Source organism: Gekko japonicus, unplaced genomic scaffold (genome assembly GCF_001447785.1).
Source record: "Gekko japonicus isolate JY-2015 unplaced genomic scaffold, Gekko_japonicus_V1.1 scaffold476, whole genome shotgun sequence".
Classification (NCBI taxonomy): Eukaryota; Metazoa; Chordata; class Lepidosauria; order Squamata; family Gekkonidae; genus Gekko; species Gekko japonicus.
The window spans coordinates 1,035,705-1,052,934 of record NW_015175984.1 but is presented as its reverse complement, the minus strand read 5'-3'; the positions used below and the strand labels follow the sequence as shown (position 1 = coordinate 1,052,934).

At 43.2% G+C, this 17,230-nt stretch overlaps 1 protein-coding gene across 1 annotated transcript in view; it reads right to left on the bottom strand.

The window, feature by feature from the left end:
- Positions 1–14,183: 14,183 nt before the first annotated feature.
- BRIP1 (BRCA1 interacting protein C-terminal helicase 1) overlaps positions 14,184–17,230 on the bottom strand; it is a 191,537-nt gene continuing 188,490 nt past the window's right edge. The window contains exon 20 of the mRNA XM_015426280.1: positions 14,184–15,031. Coding sequence (XP_015281766.1) covers positions 14,184–15,031 — 848 coding nt within the window. The remainder of the gene's footprint in view (positions 15,032–17,230) is intronic.

The following is a 17,230-nucleotide window of genomic DNA, read 5'->3' as shown; positions in this document are numbered from 1 at the left end:
ATTTATGCAGCAGCCAAATCGCTCGCTCACGACTCTAATGCCAGTAGCTCACAGAGTAGAATTTTTGCTCACAAGACTCCACCGCTTAGAGGGAACATTGGAGTGGAGGATACAGACTTAAGAGCTTGTGGCTAAACAGAAGAACGAGTAAGACTTGAGAGCTCATAAAAATGAAGACGAGTACTTTAAGGAGGTTCGGTTACCGTTATGCTCACAGTGTCCCCTCCGGTTAAACCAATATACAAATGTAGGAAATAAAACCTCAGAATCCTTATTCGATTTTCTTTTTGATATACATCTGTGTACTTGTAAAGGAAAGATGGAATTCAGAAATTTAAGGGGTGTGGAATGAAATATTTTAGCTGCAAAAACACATATCTCAATGCCATCCAAGTTAAGCAACAGATAATTTATATACACACAGAAATAAATAAACAGGGGCATGATCCAATCAAACATAGGCATTGTAAAGCCTGTGCATAAATGTTTCCCGTTATACTCAACAGGGCATGCTTGCCATTGGCTGGTTCGTGGTGGAAGTGGATCTTTCCTTCCCTTCCTAAAACAGCTCCGTGTGACACTCCCTTCCCAAAAGCCAGTAATGTGGATTGGGAGATGCTCATATTCAAAAAACTATGTGGGTCATAGCGTTGCAGTGAGGAGGAGAATTGGATGAGACTGCCCCTCCTCTCTCCTCCATCAGAAGGATGTCTGTAAAATTCAACCATCACCACTTGCTCTGAGCTGGAAGTGGGGACAATATTACAAAATTAGTCTAGGGGTCACAGGCATAGTGAAGACAGTTATTAGGAGAACAAGTATTCGGCTATGTACATTCTATTAATTTATAGAATGAAGGTAATCTGTGGTATAGAATATACTGTGGATGGGAAATTTTGGAAACACTAAAAGAATCTAGCACTTTTGCCCTGACCTGGGTAGCCCAGGTAAGCCTGATATCATCAGATCTCAGAAGCTAAGCAGGGCCAACTCTGGTACTTGGAAGGGAGACCTCCAAGGAATATCAGGGCTGAGGCGTCAAGGCAGGCAATAATAAGCCACCTCTCTGAAATGTCCAAGCCCCACTAGGGGTCGCCAGAAGTCAACCATGACTTCCAGGCATACACACACACTAAAGAAAAGAATCTAGCATTTTGAAGAGCTAGAATGCTGGTGGACTGAACTGAGGTCTTGCCACTCTTCAGTAAAGTTCAGACCTTGCCAGTTCTGCTCACAAAAAAGTGTAGCAATGTCTACAACTGGATATTACTGGAAGTCTGCATTCTACCACAGTAGGGTTATATTCCAATATGTAAAAGCAGTCACCCCCCAATAGGTTTTTGAAGAAAAAGATCCCATAGTCTCTGCAAGGCCAACTGACCTTACAAACAGTGGTCAGCACAATGGTCTAAGTGATTAATATTGCAAATGGATACTTTGGATGCAGCACTGGGGACTGTCCTCTGTGATAAACATAAGGGGTTAAACATCTGGCCTTGATAGAGAATGAGACCTTAGCAACCCAGTAGATGATAATTCCAATATTATCTCTTGCATAACCTGTTTCTTTTGATTACAGATAATGCCAATCAATACAGATCAATTACAGATCATGTTCCAACTAGAGATCACTGTGAAGGCCTGGAACAAAACAGGAAAAAATGGGGAGGAGGATTTCCCCTCCATTTCCCCTCCACAGTACTATTTGCCAATAGACAACTTAGAAAACTTGGGGGAGCATGGGGGGGGAGGAAGCTGCAATGAAATATTTTGTCTTTTAGAATGAGTAAAATGCTTCTTAAGGCAGGGGTCTTCACATTCAAAATGTATAGCGTGAAAAAGTCTGAGGATATTTTCAGTTTTCCAGGGTGGAAATTTTGGGGAGCACTGAAAAAAAACAACCACCAATCTGTCAGCATCGAATTGGCTTGGTGTTGGAGACCATTGAGCCATCGACCCCAACGTGGGGTTTGACATAGAGGTGTGTCCCGAAGAGTCCTGTGACGATACCATCAGAAAGCCGACTCAAGTAGCGCCACTTGCAGTCTCACCACACGGTTCGTCCTCGTCTGATGGGAGAATTTGGTGCAGTGGGCACAAGAGTCAATGCAGTGCGATTCCCCCAGGCACAATAAACAAAGGGAGTGTCCGTCAGGGGGTGCGATTTTACTGCCGCACTTCCAGCACTGTTTGAAGAAGCCCCACTGTTTGGCCATAAGCCGTAGGTGGGAAGAAAAAATCTGCCAAGGCAGAAGGAAAGAAACAACTAACTATCTAACTAAACTGAAAACTAACCTAGCTAACTACAAAACAGAAGAAGAGGCCTAAGACAACGTTTTTTCCCCGACCGAGGCGTAGAGACTCCTACGGCGGTGGTCAGAAGAGAACTGGCGGGATGGTTGTGCCCCTCCCCTGGAGCCTGGCACGTGACCGGGGAGCGGGCGCAAAAATCCCTTTAGCTTTCTACAATACCGATCGGGGTCGGCGCAGGCGCACTATATCCCAAAGGTGTGATGCACAGAGACCACGAAGAAGATACAAAGCTTCAGGGAAAAGGTATATGGTGCACTGCAGGTGTGAGGGCCACACAGTGAACCCTTCTCTTCAAAATGGACTCTGTAAGTTATTTGTGTTCTCTTAGATTCATTTGCTTAATGAAAGAAAAAAATCATATCCCACACTATTTCAACTGCTGAAATGAAAACCAAGAAAGGATACAAGAGACAGACCTTTCCACAAACCCAGCCAAATAAGGTAAGTGGCAAGGGGATAAAAAAATGAGACCTCCTCCCCGAAACACCTCTACAAAAACCACTTTGGGGCATAAAAGGTGAACTCTATCTGAAGAGCTATATCTGGTTCTCCACAGCTTCACTTTGAGGCCAACTCATTTAACTGTGCAAATGGGGGCAGACTAGATGGATGCAAGGCTTACATGCATTGTGAATCAACTTCTGATGCTGGACAGACAGTTCACTCTGCCTTTGCAGATCATTTCTGGAGATACGATGAGGCCCATTCTCCAACCACTGACCCTGCAGCTAAGGAGGAATTCACAAGTGTCTTATGGACTTGGCACAGAACTTGACACAGCATCATGCAAAAGAAATCCAGCTTCCTAGGTCTTCAAAGTGACTTCAAGATCAGTGGCAGGGTAGGATGGTCTAAAGCAGCACTCACTTGTGCATATATAACATCTTGAAGGGGAAGTTCCAATTCTAGCAAAACAACAAAGCCCAGCCAACCCTTTGTAGACTGGTCTGTGCTCTGGAGTGGTGGTGCTTCTTTACAATAGCCAAAAGCTATTCTCAACTTTAATCATCTGTGGAACTCCCTCCCAACGGAAACTCCCCAAAGCTTAAGGCTGAAACAAGCCATTGGGGCAGACAATGTTGCTGCTAAAATGACATCTCCACATGTCACCCTCCCTTGCTTCCATAAATACAAATACAATCCTAATACATCTCTAATATTTGTATTTGTTTTGAATGTATATACATGTATATAGGAGCTGCGGTGGCTCAAGTGGTTAAGATGCTGAACTGCAGGCTGTGGAAGGTTGGTAGTTCAGAGGTTTGGGACCCAAGTGCGCCGCATAACGGAGTGAGCTCCCGTCTCTCGTTCCAGCTCCTGCCAACCTAGCAGTTCGAAAGCAAGAAATTGCAAGTAGATAAATAAGTACTACTTCGGTGGGAAGGGAACAGCGTTCCGTGCGCCTTGGTGTTTAGTCATGCTGGCCACATGACCACGGAAACGTCTTCGGACAGCGCTGGCTCTTCGGCTTTGAAACGGAGATGAGCACTGCAACCCTAGAGTTGGATCTGACTGGCTTTCGAGCAAGGGAACCTTTACCTTACATGCATACATGAGAGAGAGAGAGAGAGCACAAAGCAAAGAAAAAAAATTAAGATTGGCAACAAGTCTAATGGGTGCCTCTTGACCACGCAAGACAACAAGAGTGATGTAAATATAGGTTATGCTGTCAACAACAGTTTATTTAGAGTTCATTCTAAGCCAATCCAACGAATTTTCGGCACGTCATTCTGAAGCAGTTTGTCTCCTCCTAGATTTGTCTACTCACCCAATTTCCTAAACCAGATTATCAACCTAAATCCACGCAAAACCTTAACAGATCAGGATTTCATTTCTGGGGCTGCAAAAACTTCAGCTGTGGCCAAGTCTTATCAGCTATGTTGGCAGACAGATTACAGAAAGACGTGCTACGGGATAAGTATGAAGTACAACCCGGCTTAAACCAATTACACACTTAGGGGCAAAGTTGTCAAACTGTAGATTATTGCCAAATCCGCACATTTAATTTTCTCGGCACTTACATATTTCACAGGTAATTACACTAACAGTGCAGGTTTGGGGGAGGAACAAAAGACAGATGGTTAAAATAACAAAACAAACTTTATGGGGTAAGTGGGATAGACAACACTGAAACTGCATTTGACACAATGAATACCATAATTATCAAGGAGAGAAACCCTCCCCTGTTCCGCTGGGTTTAAGATTATGGCAACACGTTACCACTGTGTGTGTTTATGTGTCGACGGGTATTTCCATTAATTATCTTGACAAATGATTTCCATCTTCTTTTAAAAGGGGAAGCAATGCATTCACCCATCCATTGTAAAATAATCCTGATCTGTCCTAATTATGCTTTGTGCAACTGCAAGCTCGAAAAACGGAAGGCAAACCATGCAAGTATAATTTCTAGCTCCTGCCTTGTCACAGCCCTTCCGATAGTGCTCCGCTATGTTCTCCAAGCATATGATAAAAACCAACAAGAAACAACAGTCAACTGCACAAATTTAACCCACATAATTAGCAATTATTTCCCACACACGTCTCAATACAAAATCTGTCACAAACCAAGGGGGAAAGAAGTTAATGAGCCACTTCTGTGTTCCGTGCTCTGCGTAATGCGTTTGCATAATAATGAGGCCCAATCTGCTGGAAAATACATAAAAGACAAATTAATAAAGTTGTCATTTTTTTCTTGCCCAATGACGCTTAATACAGTTTTCGTAATCTGCTCAAGACAAAGGACAGTCGCTCAGACACAGCCGATTATGCATTCGTGTGGCAGATGAAATCTTTATTAAACAGAATGATGAATCTGATTAACATGCGATAACAAATATATAGTCTGCAGGGGGAAAAATGCCCACCACCACCTCCCGCGAGCATCCCTCACGCCGACTATTAAGGCTTTACTCAGATTGAGGTCAGACTGGTATTCCCGAAAGGCGCATTAAGCTAAAAGTTTGCCAAATGTGGCAATGTGAGGAACAAAACAATATCCTGTTAAATACAATAAAGCAACTGCCTCAACAGCTGACCTCTAATCAGCCACAGTAACAAGCCCTTAAATATTTTTTTAAAAAATCTTTGCTATAAAAACAAATGCAGCTAGTTTATACACAGGAGAAATATTATTAGATAATCAGGAACAGATCTTGAGGCACAAGAATGAATGTGCCATCAAGTTCTTAGACATACAGCACAATTCCATGGCTTTGGGGGAACTGAGATCTTACTGCTAAGTACAGCATCCCCCCATTTCCGAGAGCTCAGGTACACATTTTTTTTTCTGAGCTAAAACTAGAGGCAATGCTTAAACTTATGCCCCTGAAGACCTCCTTTTTTAGACTGTGAAAGAACAACAATTATATATCCATCTCCCTGTTCAGCCCCTCTTTCAAGCAGACTGGAGGAGCCAGAACTCATACAGAGGCAGCACCAACCCTCTCTCAGAATGTGCCATTTTGCTCTATACTGGGAATAAACAGTATGCTCAACAGTTTGGGCCCCAGGTACTTGATGGATCGTCTCCACCCGCACGTGCCAACTGATGCTCTGGGGCTGGTTGAGGAAAGTTTACTGTGGGAAGGGAACCCACAGTTGGGAAACCATGAGAACTTTCTTGGCGGCTTCCTTTTCTTCATGCTCTTCCCCAGTGCTACGCCACTTCTTTCTTTCTAACACCAGCTGGAAACTATTTTGCAGTAGCCAAATCACTTGCTCACAACTTTAATGCCAGTAGCTCACAAGGTAGAATTTTTGCTCACAAGACCCCACAGCTTAGAGGGAACACTGGTGGGAACCCACTTCCTTCTTTCTAACACCAGCTGGAAACTATTTTTATTCTAGAAATTCTTTTTGACCACAATGCTGTCCCCAGCTCTTTTGGGTGTCTTGTGAGTGCAGTTTGTTGTTTTTAAAATTGATTTTGTTTGGACCCTTAATGTTGTGAGCTACCTTGAGTGTTTATTTTAAAGGGAAAAGCCGGGTATAAATAATCAAGTATTCGACACGTATATGTGACATGTACTTAACCACTGAAAAGCAGCCCATTGCTTCATCGAGACCAGAATAGTCTAAGGGCTAAATTACTCATTACAATATATGTGGATCCACCATGGAGATTTGTAGCCATGTTGCAGCTGCATGTTTTCAGTGGGAATGCCATTAAAAAAACCCATCAGGGCCCAGATTTGGATTGTGTCTGCGGCATCTGCAGACCCCTAATGGGGGCAGACAACAGCCCAGTACCGTTTCAGCTCAGTAAAATGGTACAGGGGGAAGGTAGAAGCCCCTCCTCATCCCATGGTCCCAATCTGAATTGGGCCTTCGTGGCACTTTGAAATGGAGTTCCTACTGGGAACTCACAGTTGCAATATGGCCACAAGTCCTCGTGGTGGTCTCATGCATGTTGCAACACACAGTTTGGCCTAATGCTCTAAGGTTAGGCAGCTTTCTAAGAGGACTTTTCCTCAGCCCTGCTGCCAGGCCAGCTTTGCTGTCACCTTTTGACTTTCTCACAGGCTAAGAGCAGAAACACAGAGTGCCACATTTAGGAAACGGATCTTTCCCTCACCCTTGGAACTTTCTTTCTGAGGTCAACTCAGCATGTCAACAATGTCTGAAATACTTTATGACCATCTTTCCTGTATCTTTTCCCCTTATAAACATTCTACACCATATAATTAAAGGTATTCCTCATGCCAAAAGTTAGCGGGTTTTATTATATATTATTGCAGACGTCTGTCTAAATGTAGCTTTACAGCAGAAGGTCAAATTCCATCTCTGTGGCTTAAAAAAAATCTTGAAAACATGCTCTTTTTTGGCTATCATATTTTGTTCAGATAGCTCAGATCACTCTTTATAATACAGTTAAAGACATGTCCTATTTCTTGCTCCCCTTTTGATAATGCAAAACTGTCTTCAACTTCATTTTACATGGTGCAGAATTTTACAATGCTCATTGACCACATTATGGCACTGAGAAATGGCAATTAATTACCACATAATGTTCCTTTAGAACCAGGGCTGCTAAGGCCAATTGCCACAAAACTAGGTCAAACCTAGTTAAACTGAGTGCAAGACCCCCTTCATTTCTGGTAAACCCCCCAGGCATATTTGTTGAGATCAATTATGATTTAAACCCCCTTGTGTTTAAATAGTGGTTAAAAGATGGGGTGGGATTTTTAAAACATGGGTGTGGATGAAGGAAGGATGTTACTGCCAGTGGCTGTAAATACGAGCAGTGGCTATTCTGAATAAATGTATAGAACAAGGGTGTGATCTTGTGTGCTGTGAGAAGAAGCTTAGAGTTTGACAAACTTTTTGGAGAGAGGTCCAAAGCTTGGAAGCACCCAATGAAGAAAGCCTTTGAGCATTAAGATTTGATGCCCAGGGATCAGGATGAAGATACCGTTCACAAAGGAACGTGCAGAGCACAATAGAAAAGGAAGAAATTGTGAATGTGCACAGATCGAAGTGGTTTATTGCTGTTTGCACTACAAATAAAAAGATAACTTGATTCCAGCTTTGGATGTACAACATAAAGTTGACTTAACCAATGCCAAAAAGTTACCAAGGGCAGTTATTTCACTCAGTTGTCCTCTAGTACACGCTGACAACTATTTTGAAGGAAAATGCTGGGCATCATTTAAACCAAATGAAATAATCTCAAGTTCCATATGCGGGGGAGATTCAAAGCATGCACTTCCAGATGCTGGCTGAAATTGACAAGGCTGCCAAATGCACCACCATGTCTTTTTATTCTAATTTTACTTTAAAATAATTTTATTCTAGTATAGGCACGGATACCAATATTGGTACAGTCTATAGTTCAGAAACAAGAACGCATGCATCTTTTTTAAACCATTCAGTTAATAAAGGCCTTAACTGGAAGCCAGATGGATACCCAATATCTTATTGGGAAAGATTACAGATTTCACCCAGATCACTCAGTATTGACAGGCATGCGTTAAATTCTGCAAAACATAAATTTAATATTTTAATTTAATTATTTAGAAGTTCCAAGAGCCATAGCTCCTTCTTTAGCAATTAATGCTTTGGCTGATGTCAAGAAACAAAACATTGTTCTTGTACAGATCTTACCTCCTTCAAATAACCTGACAATGCAATAACCAGGGACAGAAATTAAGCACTTGATTAAATACCCAAAATACCTTCCAAAATACCTTAATCTTTGGCATACCCATCAAATTTGTAGGAAATTATATTTCCAGAAACTGTACAGTCAACAATTACGACATGAATCTGGATGCCTCTTTTTCAGTTTACAACACATCACTGTTTTAAGTGATTACAATGCTCTTCAGCTATTCATACATTTGGAGAACTCTTAATAACCATCTTCAATAAATAGCTCATTCTAAAACAGTTTCTGCATTTACAGCTAAGGAGTGAGATTCATCAAGGTAATCTGGTGGGGCTCTGCTTTGGAGTTTGATGGGCAGCAACATGACAGGGCCTTTTCAGTGGTAGCAACAGAATTAGAAACACCCTTCCCAAACAAAGCACAATTAACGCCTATCTCTTTCAGCCCTTTAGAAGCTTGTAAAAACCTATTTGTTCTGCCAAGCTTTTGGGTGCAGCATAATTTTGACTTTCTTAGGAGGAGTGGGGAATCACTCCCAGATTAGAGTCTGTGCTCCTAACCACTACACCAAACTGGCTCTCTCTCTATATGCCTAACTGCTAATCCTGTTATATTTTTGTCTACTTATTGCAAAATATATTGATGGTCTTCAGTTTTTAAAAAGGAGGCAATAGAAGGGTTTATAAAGTTAAGAGTGGCATGGAGAAGGAGAGGTTTTGCCTTCGTATCTATTAGTAGAAATCAGAGAGACCAATGAAAATGGCAGGCTGAGGATTGATAAAGGGAAGCAATAATGGAATTTGAGGGCAATAACTTAGTTTTAGAAAAATGAGGCACATTAATGGATAATAGGTCTATCAATGACAGACAGACAAGGTAGCTAAAAGGGAGTGGCCATATTAGGAGGACACAGTGTCTCTATGAATACCTGCTTTTTGGGGGGGGGGGTAGAGACACCTGGAAGACAATCATCTTTGTACTCAAGTGTGAATTTCCAGAAGCAAGCTGACTGGCAATGGTAGGAAAAAGAAGGGTGGACTCAAAACACAGGCCAGGAGGCAAAAAAACCCATATACAACTAGACCCACGTGTCTGAAGAGGTTTGGGGTCTGTATTCTTCAAACAGCACCTCTACAAACGTCTTGAAGGAGCACCTCCCATCTTTTCAAACGTAGCCCCAGTACTTTGGAAAGGGCTCCCTGAGAACTCCATCCCCCCACCCCCCGCTCTCTTCTGTCCTTTCAGAAGTTCTGTCCAGCAGCTCATCTGAGAGGGCATTTGGGGAACTAAGGTTAATTATTTTTTGGACATTGCTTTAAGATGGTTATGTTCTGACATGTTGAGGTTAGCTGTTTTTATTACAGTATTTTATAGGTTAAGATCTTGTCATTTAAAAACTGTTGGTTGTTAGCGACTACAAATGTAGGAGAGGTGGGCTACAAATTTTTCAACAAACAAACAAACAGCAAAACATTTCTGAAACTGGAAGGTGCCTTTCGAAGCATTACTGATAGAGTACTGGATATGTTTGAAGAAAAAAGATCAACGATAACATTAAGCCTGTCCAAATCTTAACTGGGGTGGTGTGGCCATAAAAAGCAGCGAGAATAATGCAATACGCAAAAGAGAGATTGGTATTAAGCAGCTAAAAAACACAAACAAGACAAAATGAAAACTTACCAGCTATTTTAGGTAGCGTTTCAGCTCTGTATAGATTGTGGTACAGGCCTTGCCTTGCAAATCGAGCCTCTCGGTGTTTCCTTCCTCAGCACGGAATAGTTACAGAGATATAAACTTTGACAGCCAAATTTAAAGTGTCTGAATATGCACAGTGATAATTATTTTGAGAGAAAACATAATGCTCTTTCATCACTTAACACACTAATGAAAATCATTGGTTCCAACAGAAATAAATTAGTCATTGTACTGAAAGCATTTGGATCAATATTTTATTGCTTAGAAATTAACATCATTCACCGTCAATAAAAACATGCACCATATTAAAATAAAATGATTGGCTCAACCTGCATACATTATACGGGAGATACTTTTGAATCCCAGCAGCTCAGGGATTCAGTGATGTTTGATAAGCAGAACAAATATAAATCTTAACCTATTAAGAGCCACGGAACTTCATCACTAGAGGAGCAGCCCAAGAAAATGGCTGCCCCCTTCCCCCCTCCGGCTAGCGATTTATCATTGGTGACATGTTAGGCTTGGGGGTTGTTTCCTTCATTTACTGAATAGAAGGCTGTCGCAGGTGCCCAGGAGGTGCGTCTCATAATTTCAAACAAATATAAGGAGATAAAAATAACATCTGAACATTTTACAAGTATTATATATATTTAAATGAATTAAAATTCCCCATACTCATTTTGAAAAGGCAGCAAATGGTAGCCCTGATCAAGAAAAGGCTTACAGACCTGTCAGGAAAAAAACAACAACCCCAAAACTGGGACTATATTTAGAATTTGGGGGTAAGCACCAAGATTATAACCCTTTTCTGGTGGGATTAGACACAGAATCAGAAGTCCCAGACCACAGGTTGTAGCTCCTCCCCATGCCAGTGTAGTAAAGTAAGAACCAGGCCGACATGGCCTTCACATTCTGAATCACAGAGTATATTGTCAAGAATGCATTTCTTAGGTGATCTTATAAAACTTCATAAAGAAGGGATGTAAAACAGACATGTGGTCAGTTTTCCTTCGTAACCTGAATCTGTAATCTTTAGGCAGCCCCTCACAAGGCGGAAGAAGGGGGGGGGGGATAGGAAAGGACCTTAAACCTGCACTTGGCTCCTATGAGCTGGGAATCACTGCAAAACTCTGTGACATTCTATGATGTGTTGAGCACTTTGCTTGCACTCCTGAAGTGGTATGAGAGCCAATGCAGCCCCAAACCCTTCAAATACCACACTGGAAGTTTACGATCATGTGGGAGGAGTCTCTGCCACAGCCCCTTCCCATACCTCTGTCACCCACATGGAACGGGGAGCAATTTTAGCAAGGGACGAAGAAGGGGAGGGGGCGGCCACCTACGGGACCACAGGGAAGAGCGGCACTGCTCCCCGTGTTGTTAAGGCAACAATGGAAGGGACTCCAACTTGCAGTGAACTGAAGTCACATCAGCATCACTCGGAATTAACCTGATATGAATTCTACAACTGAGCAGTCTTCCAAATCTGATATCTTAAACTACCACCATACTCATCAACTATCAATTCTTTTCAGTTTTACCTTTCCGTCACTGGCTTGGCAGTCTCTGTTACTAGCTTTCCTGATTCTTCGTTTATAAGTTCTCTGTACCTTCAGCCCTTCAATAAATTCAGGATTTGATTATTTTAGGGTCTGCATGATTCAGAAACAGTGTTTTTAGTCCAGCCCCCTCCCAACATTCAAGTCACTACATTTTTCAATTACTTGTAACAGGCTGGTTCTGGTTTTGTAACAATACGACAATCAATTCACATCCCATTATATAATAATAAAACAAGATGCAGCATGTTCAAAATGTCTGTGTGATCTTCTTTGATCAAGATTTGGAAGAGAACTGTGCATATAAAGGGGCCATTATTTTGCAGCCTGGTATCAAAGAACCCAAGCAATATACGGCAGCAGTCAGAAGAAATATCGCCAGCACCAATTTACTAAGTAATTCATATGTATCTATTTGCAGTGGAAATAAAAGACTTCTAAGAACAGCATATCTTTCAGATATGTTTTTATAATCTGCTCTGTTTATTAGCAGATATTTCTTGGCAAGACAAGTTAACAAACCAAAATAAAACCGGGCTGTTATGGGGCTGTTCTAGCAAAGCAGTTTTGAGAACCGCTTCACACTGCACATGGCAAGTATTTGTGTTGCTGGGATTTCCCACGGCAAGTGAAGAGGAGTGAACAGCCACACATCCTTAACTACCCATGTTTGTGTTTAGCAGCTCTGATGGGGCTACGCCTCCCAGAGGCATACACAGAGTTGCTGAAAGATGCAAGACTGTTGTTCACACTCTTTTTTTTTCCTGTGGAGAAACACAACGTCTTGTAAAGTGTAACAACTGTCTCCCACTGCACATTCCTCTACCAAAAACGTACACATCCAGAAGGCATCCCTGACTGCTAAGATACGCATGGTCTTTGCAAACTCCAGAGACGACACTCCTCTTGTTCGGTTGATGGCACAGCCAATCCGCTATAAAGGGGAAAATGTTCTTTGTACATCCTAGAGCAGAAAAGCAACAACAGCAGCAGCAGCGCACCAGTTTTTCCTACCATATGGAAACTTTGAGGTCACCATATATACTATCGATACATATATGCCATCCTTGTAAAACCAGGTTGTCTAGAGGATTCTGTGGTCACCACACTTTACCAGAAAAGATTTTGCTTCCTTTTTAAAAAAATTTTTTGGTGCAGTTGTATACAATTTAAGCTGTAGTAGGCAATGACCAAGGCTGGATCCAGCCGTAGCCTACTAACAGAAGGAGGGAGATTTCTGCTGATTCCATGGTAGATTCACCCCTCATCCTACTCCTGTTGGGGACCCTGTCCCCCCCAGGAGCAGCATTCTGGGCAGCCCTTTGGGCTGCAGCGCAATGGGGGGAGGCAGGAAAACCCCATTCCTCTGGTGGGAATTCCTTCCACTGGATCCAACCCGTGGGGGACTTGTCTCTCTCCAAACCACGCACAGCCTATTCAAGTGTTACCTTTTAGTGTAACAGAAGTCGGGAGTGTGCCAAAGATGGAATTACATAACAAACTTGGCTGTGCAGAATTAATTTTATTACCACACCTTTCCTGGTTTTAAAGCCCCTGTTCTTTCTCAGGACAGCACAGGCTATGAGACAGGGCTATCCCACACAAGATAGCCTAGTTCATTTGTTACAAGAGAGATTTCCTTAGACATGAAGTCCTGAAAAGACCCAGAGTCCACAGTGCTTGTACTCACAGTAACGGCAGAAGCCAATGGACTGTGCATCCCATGATCCACGGTCTTCTCCAGCCTTCCCCCTCCTCCCTGGAGCCATTTTTTGATCCTAGGAAAGTTTCTTCCCAGGGACTTGCATGGACTAACAGCGCACAGGTCAGGTTGCTGAAGTGGAGAGAGGGAAGGGGGTGAAATCTCCCCTTTCTTTCTCTTCTGTGAGTGGAGGCAAAAAAGGGTGATCTCATTCCCTTCCCCTATTAGTATATGCAAGTCCCTTGACCCTGGAAATAAATTTGCCCAGGATGGGAAATGGCTTTTTGGGCCAAAGAAAGGAGGGGATGATCCCAAGCCGTCAGTGCTTTCTGCTAGGGATTCACAGCATGTAGGCTATCATGAATATATATTTTTAGGACAGAAGTGCACATTACAGCCAATGTACGGCTGCAGCTGAAGGCAAGGGACCCCTGCCTCCCCCTCCTCTCTTCCCTGCCATTTGTAACGCAACATGCAAGGCATGATACTTCGATATAGCAACTTCCCCCAATCCCAGTCCACTTAATTAGCCGCCGTTTGCAGGGAAGGGAACCTCACAATGCAACGACGTAATGCCACTCGTTTTCCTTTGTTAAACATAACTGGGAAGGGAGGAGGAGACACAGGTCAGCTATAACGTCTTGGCATCAGATGATTTGTAACTAGCTTTGCTTGGCTGAAAAATGGATTGATGGGATCCTGTGACATAACATAAAACTAAAACTTACATAAAAACTAACGTAAAACTGAAAGAATAATTATTTCATGATCCTGTCCGGAAAACCTAGCTGAACTGATTCCTGAGGTTCTAATGACCACTTGACTGACAGAGAGACACACCTTTGTTTCTTGATCTGGAAAGTTTACTTTTCCTCCTCTGGGTCTCTTCTCTCTGCTCAGCTTCACCTATGCTAGCACCACATACAGCTGTGCCGACTGCACTGTCATCACAACACATATAACTTTGCACGATTCCATGGTGCCCTGTCTCTGCTGCTGCATCGGTTTGCATTCCGACCGCTGTATCTACTGGGCTTGGGGCACCTATTTCCAGAGGCTCTTCAGTTGCAACAGACTCAGCAAGTTCTAACAAAGTCACCATATCACTAGAAGCGTGCACTAGCAATTCACTTTCCTCTTCTGCTGACTCATCGTAAAGTTCAGGAGTGAAATAAATACTGTCATCACCAGCATCTTCTTCCACATTTATGTCTGATGCTGACAGTTCGGCGTTCCCTCTCACTGGAGAAACAGCCACATCCCCCCTGTCTTCATAGATGCAGATCTGACGTTCAGCAGTATATTCTTGAACGACTGAGCCAGTTGCCTCTCTTGCCTCGCTAATTGCTTCTCTGTGTGGTGCAAGCTCATTTGGTTTGCCTGCTTCAGCCAATGACAGCTTCTGCTGGCATTCACTTGTAGCAAGCTGGCAGGGTTTGCCAATTGGCCCCTCTGGTTGCCTGGTTGCTTTGGAAGCGTTCTTCTTACTCTTTGCAGGCAGAGGTGTTGATGTCAACATTTTGCTAAAATACTGCTTTATATTACCAGAGATGAGACGACTGCTTACTTTCTCCCTCTTGTTTCCAACGGTGGAACAATTGGATTTGGAGTCTGTAAGATTTTCTTGGTTTACTGTCTGATAAGATGGGCAATCTTCTGTCAGGGGAGGAAAAAAGAAAGAGCAACAGATAATACTAATCCTTGCTATTGTTTCTTACAGAGTCATTAAGCACATTCTTCTGTTTCTAAAATTCTGCAGATCAAGGGGTCCCCCAAACTTTCTGAGCCTGTGGGCACATTTGGAATTCTGACACAGCTTGGTGGGTGCAACCACAAAATGGCTGCCACAGCTTACCCTTTATTCATATGGAAGATTCTTGTGCTGTGGTGGCAGCTGCTGCCACAGCAAGGTTTTTAAAAGTCTGAACAGCCAATCAAATTTCCAAAAGCCAATAAGAAGCCTTGCTGGGCAAAAGCCCCACCCACTTTCTAAAAACACTTTGTGGGCACCAGAAAAGGCTTCGGTGGGCACCATGGTTTGGTGTAGTGGATAAGTGCGTGGACTCTAATCTGGGAGAACTGGGTTTGATTCCCTACTCCTCCACTTGTAGCTGATGGTGTGACCTTGGGTCAATCACAAGTTCTCTCAGAGCTGTTCTCTCAGGAGCAGTTTCTCTCAGAGCTCTCTGAGCCCCACCTACCTAACAGGCTGTCTGTTGTGGGGAGGGGAGGGGAAGGGTATAAACCCCATCTCTTCTTATTATTCACATTGGGAATCCCTGATGTAGAGCAATGATTTTCACTATTTCTCCCCTTAACGAACACTTGTCACAGAATCCCTGAGTGCATTGCATGAAAGGCACAGATTCTCAACTAACTGTCACATATGTTTTGACTTCAGGCTCACTACTACGCTGCCAAACCATGGTTGCTTTTGACCACCCCATCTTGTACATCTAATTCCAAGCAGAATACACCTGATCTAGTGATCCAGAGAGGGCACTGCTCTAAAACACACAACAGCTTCTCCACTCACTTCCATGGAGGAGCAGCTCTGAACACACAAAAGGATACACACTTGGAACAGCATCCTCTGCTGAACTGAATGGGAAAGCATGTGTGAGCAACGGGCATTCCACATGTATACTGGAGCACACATAGGTCTCTGGGTTGGGGGATTTAGGAGTAAGGGCTTCCCACAGAAATCACACTGTATAATGTTTAAATCTAGAGGGTCAGGACAGAAACGATTTGCACAGAAACCCTGCCGTTAGTGCATTCTGCCCAGTACCTAGCCTACTGCTGGCAGAAAATGGAAGGTTTGTTTCACTTACCGTGAAGCTTCCTTTCTCTGTGGTTCAGGAGCGGGACAGTCTGTACGATTGGGATAAGCTCCGCCCCTTCCTGCAGGGTTAGTTCCGATCTTTGATCCCTGTGAGGAGGGGCTTATCCTCTGTGGCTTCCCCAGTTTATACACGAGCCCTCACCTCATCTGGAAAGTAACAGGAAGACCACTTCTCCCACAAAGAGAAAACTCCACTTGAAGACTTAAACATCAACTTTTAATAACCAATTAGAACTGTCAACAGAAAACTGGTTCAAAGACAGAAACTTACACATTTCCCCAATCAAGGAACTGAACCTTGCAGTCTGAGAAATATCCCACCAGTCGACGTCCTGCAACATCGCCCGCAGCCTGACCAAAGATAACCCTCCAACTGGGTGGGCTGGACTGTCCTGCTCCCGAACCACCGAGAAAGGAAGCTTCACGGTAAGTGAAACAAATCTTCCATTCTCCAGTGGTTCGGATAGCGGGACAGTCCGTACGATTGGGACTTAAGAAAGCTAGCCCCAAGGGAGGGAACGTTGTCAGATACCTACAGAGCGTGTTGCAGGACTCTACGACCAAAGGCCGCTTCTGCCGAAGCCAACTTGTCCATTCTATAACGCCTTCTAAAAGAGTGAACTGACCGCCAGTGGAAAGGGTCTATAAACTGCTGATGTAGCCGCCCCTCTCAGAGAATGTGCGACAATTCCTTCTGGAGGGTCCAACCCTCTGGCCTTATATAACAGAATTATACATCCCTTAATCCACCGACTCAGGGTAGCTGTGGACACCTGTGCCCCCATAGAAGACTTCCTGAAAGACACAAACAAGGACTCCGATTTTCTGCTCTGCCGGGTTCTATCAATATAAAAGCTAAGAGCACATCTAACATCCAAACAATGCAGCTCTTTCTTTTTGTCATGAACGGGTTTCGGACAAAAATGTGGTAAAATTATTTCCTCTGATCTGTGGCAAATCGAATTTATCTTAGGGCGGAACACTGGATCCAGTCTTAACACAACCTTATC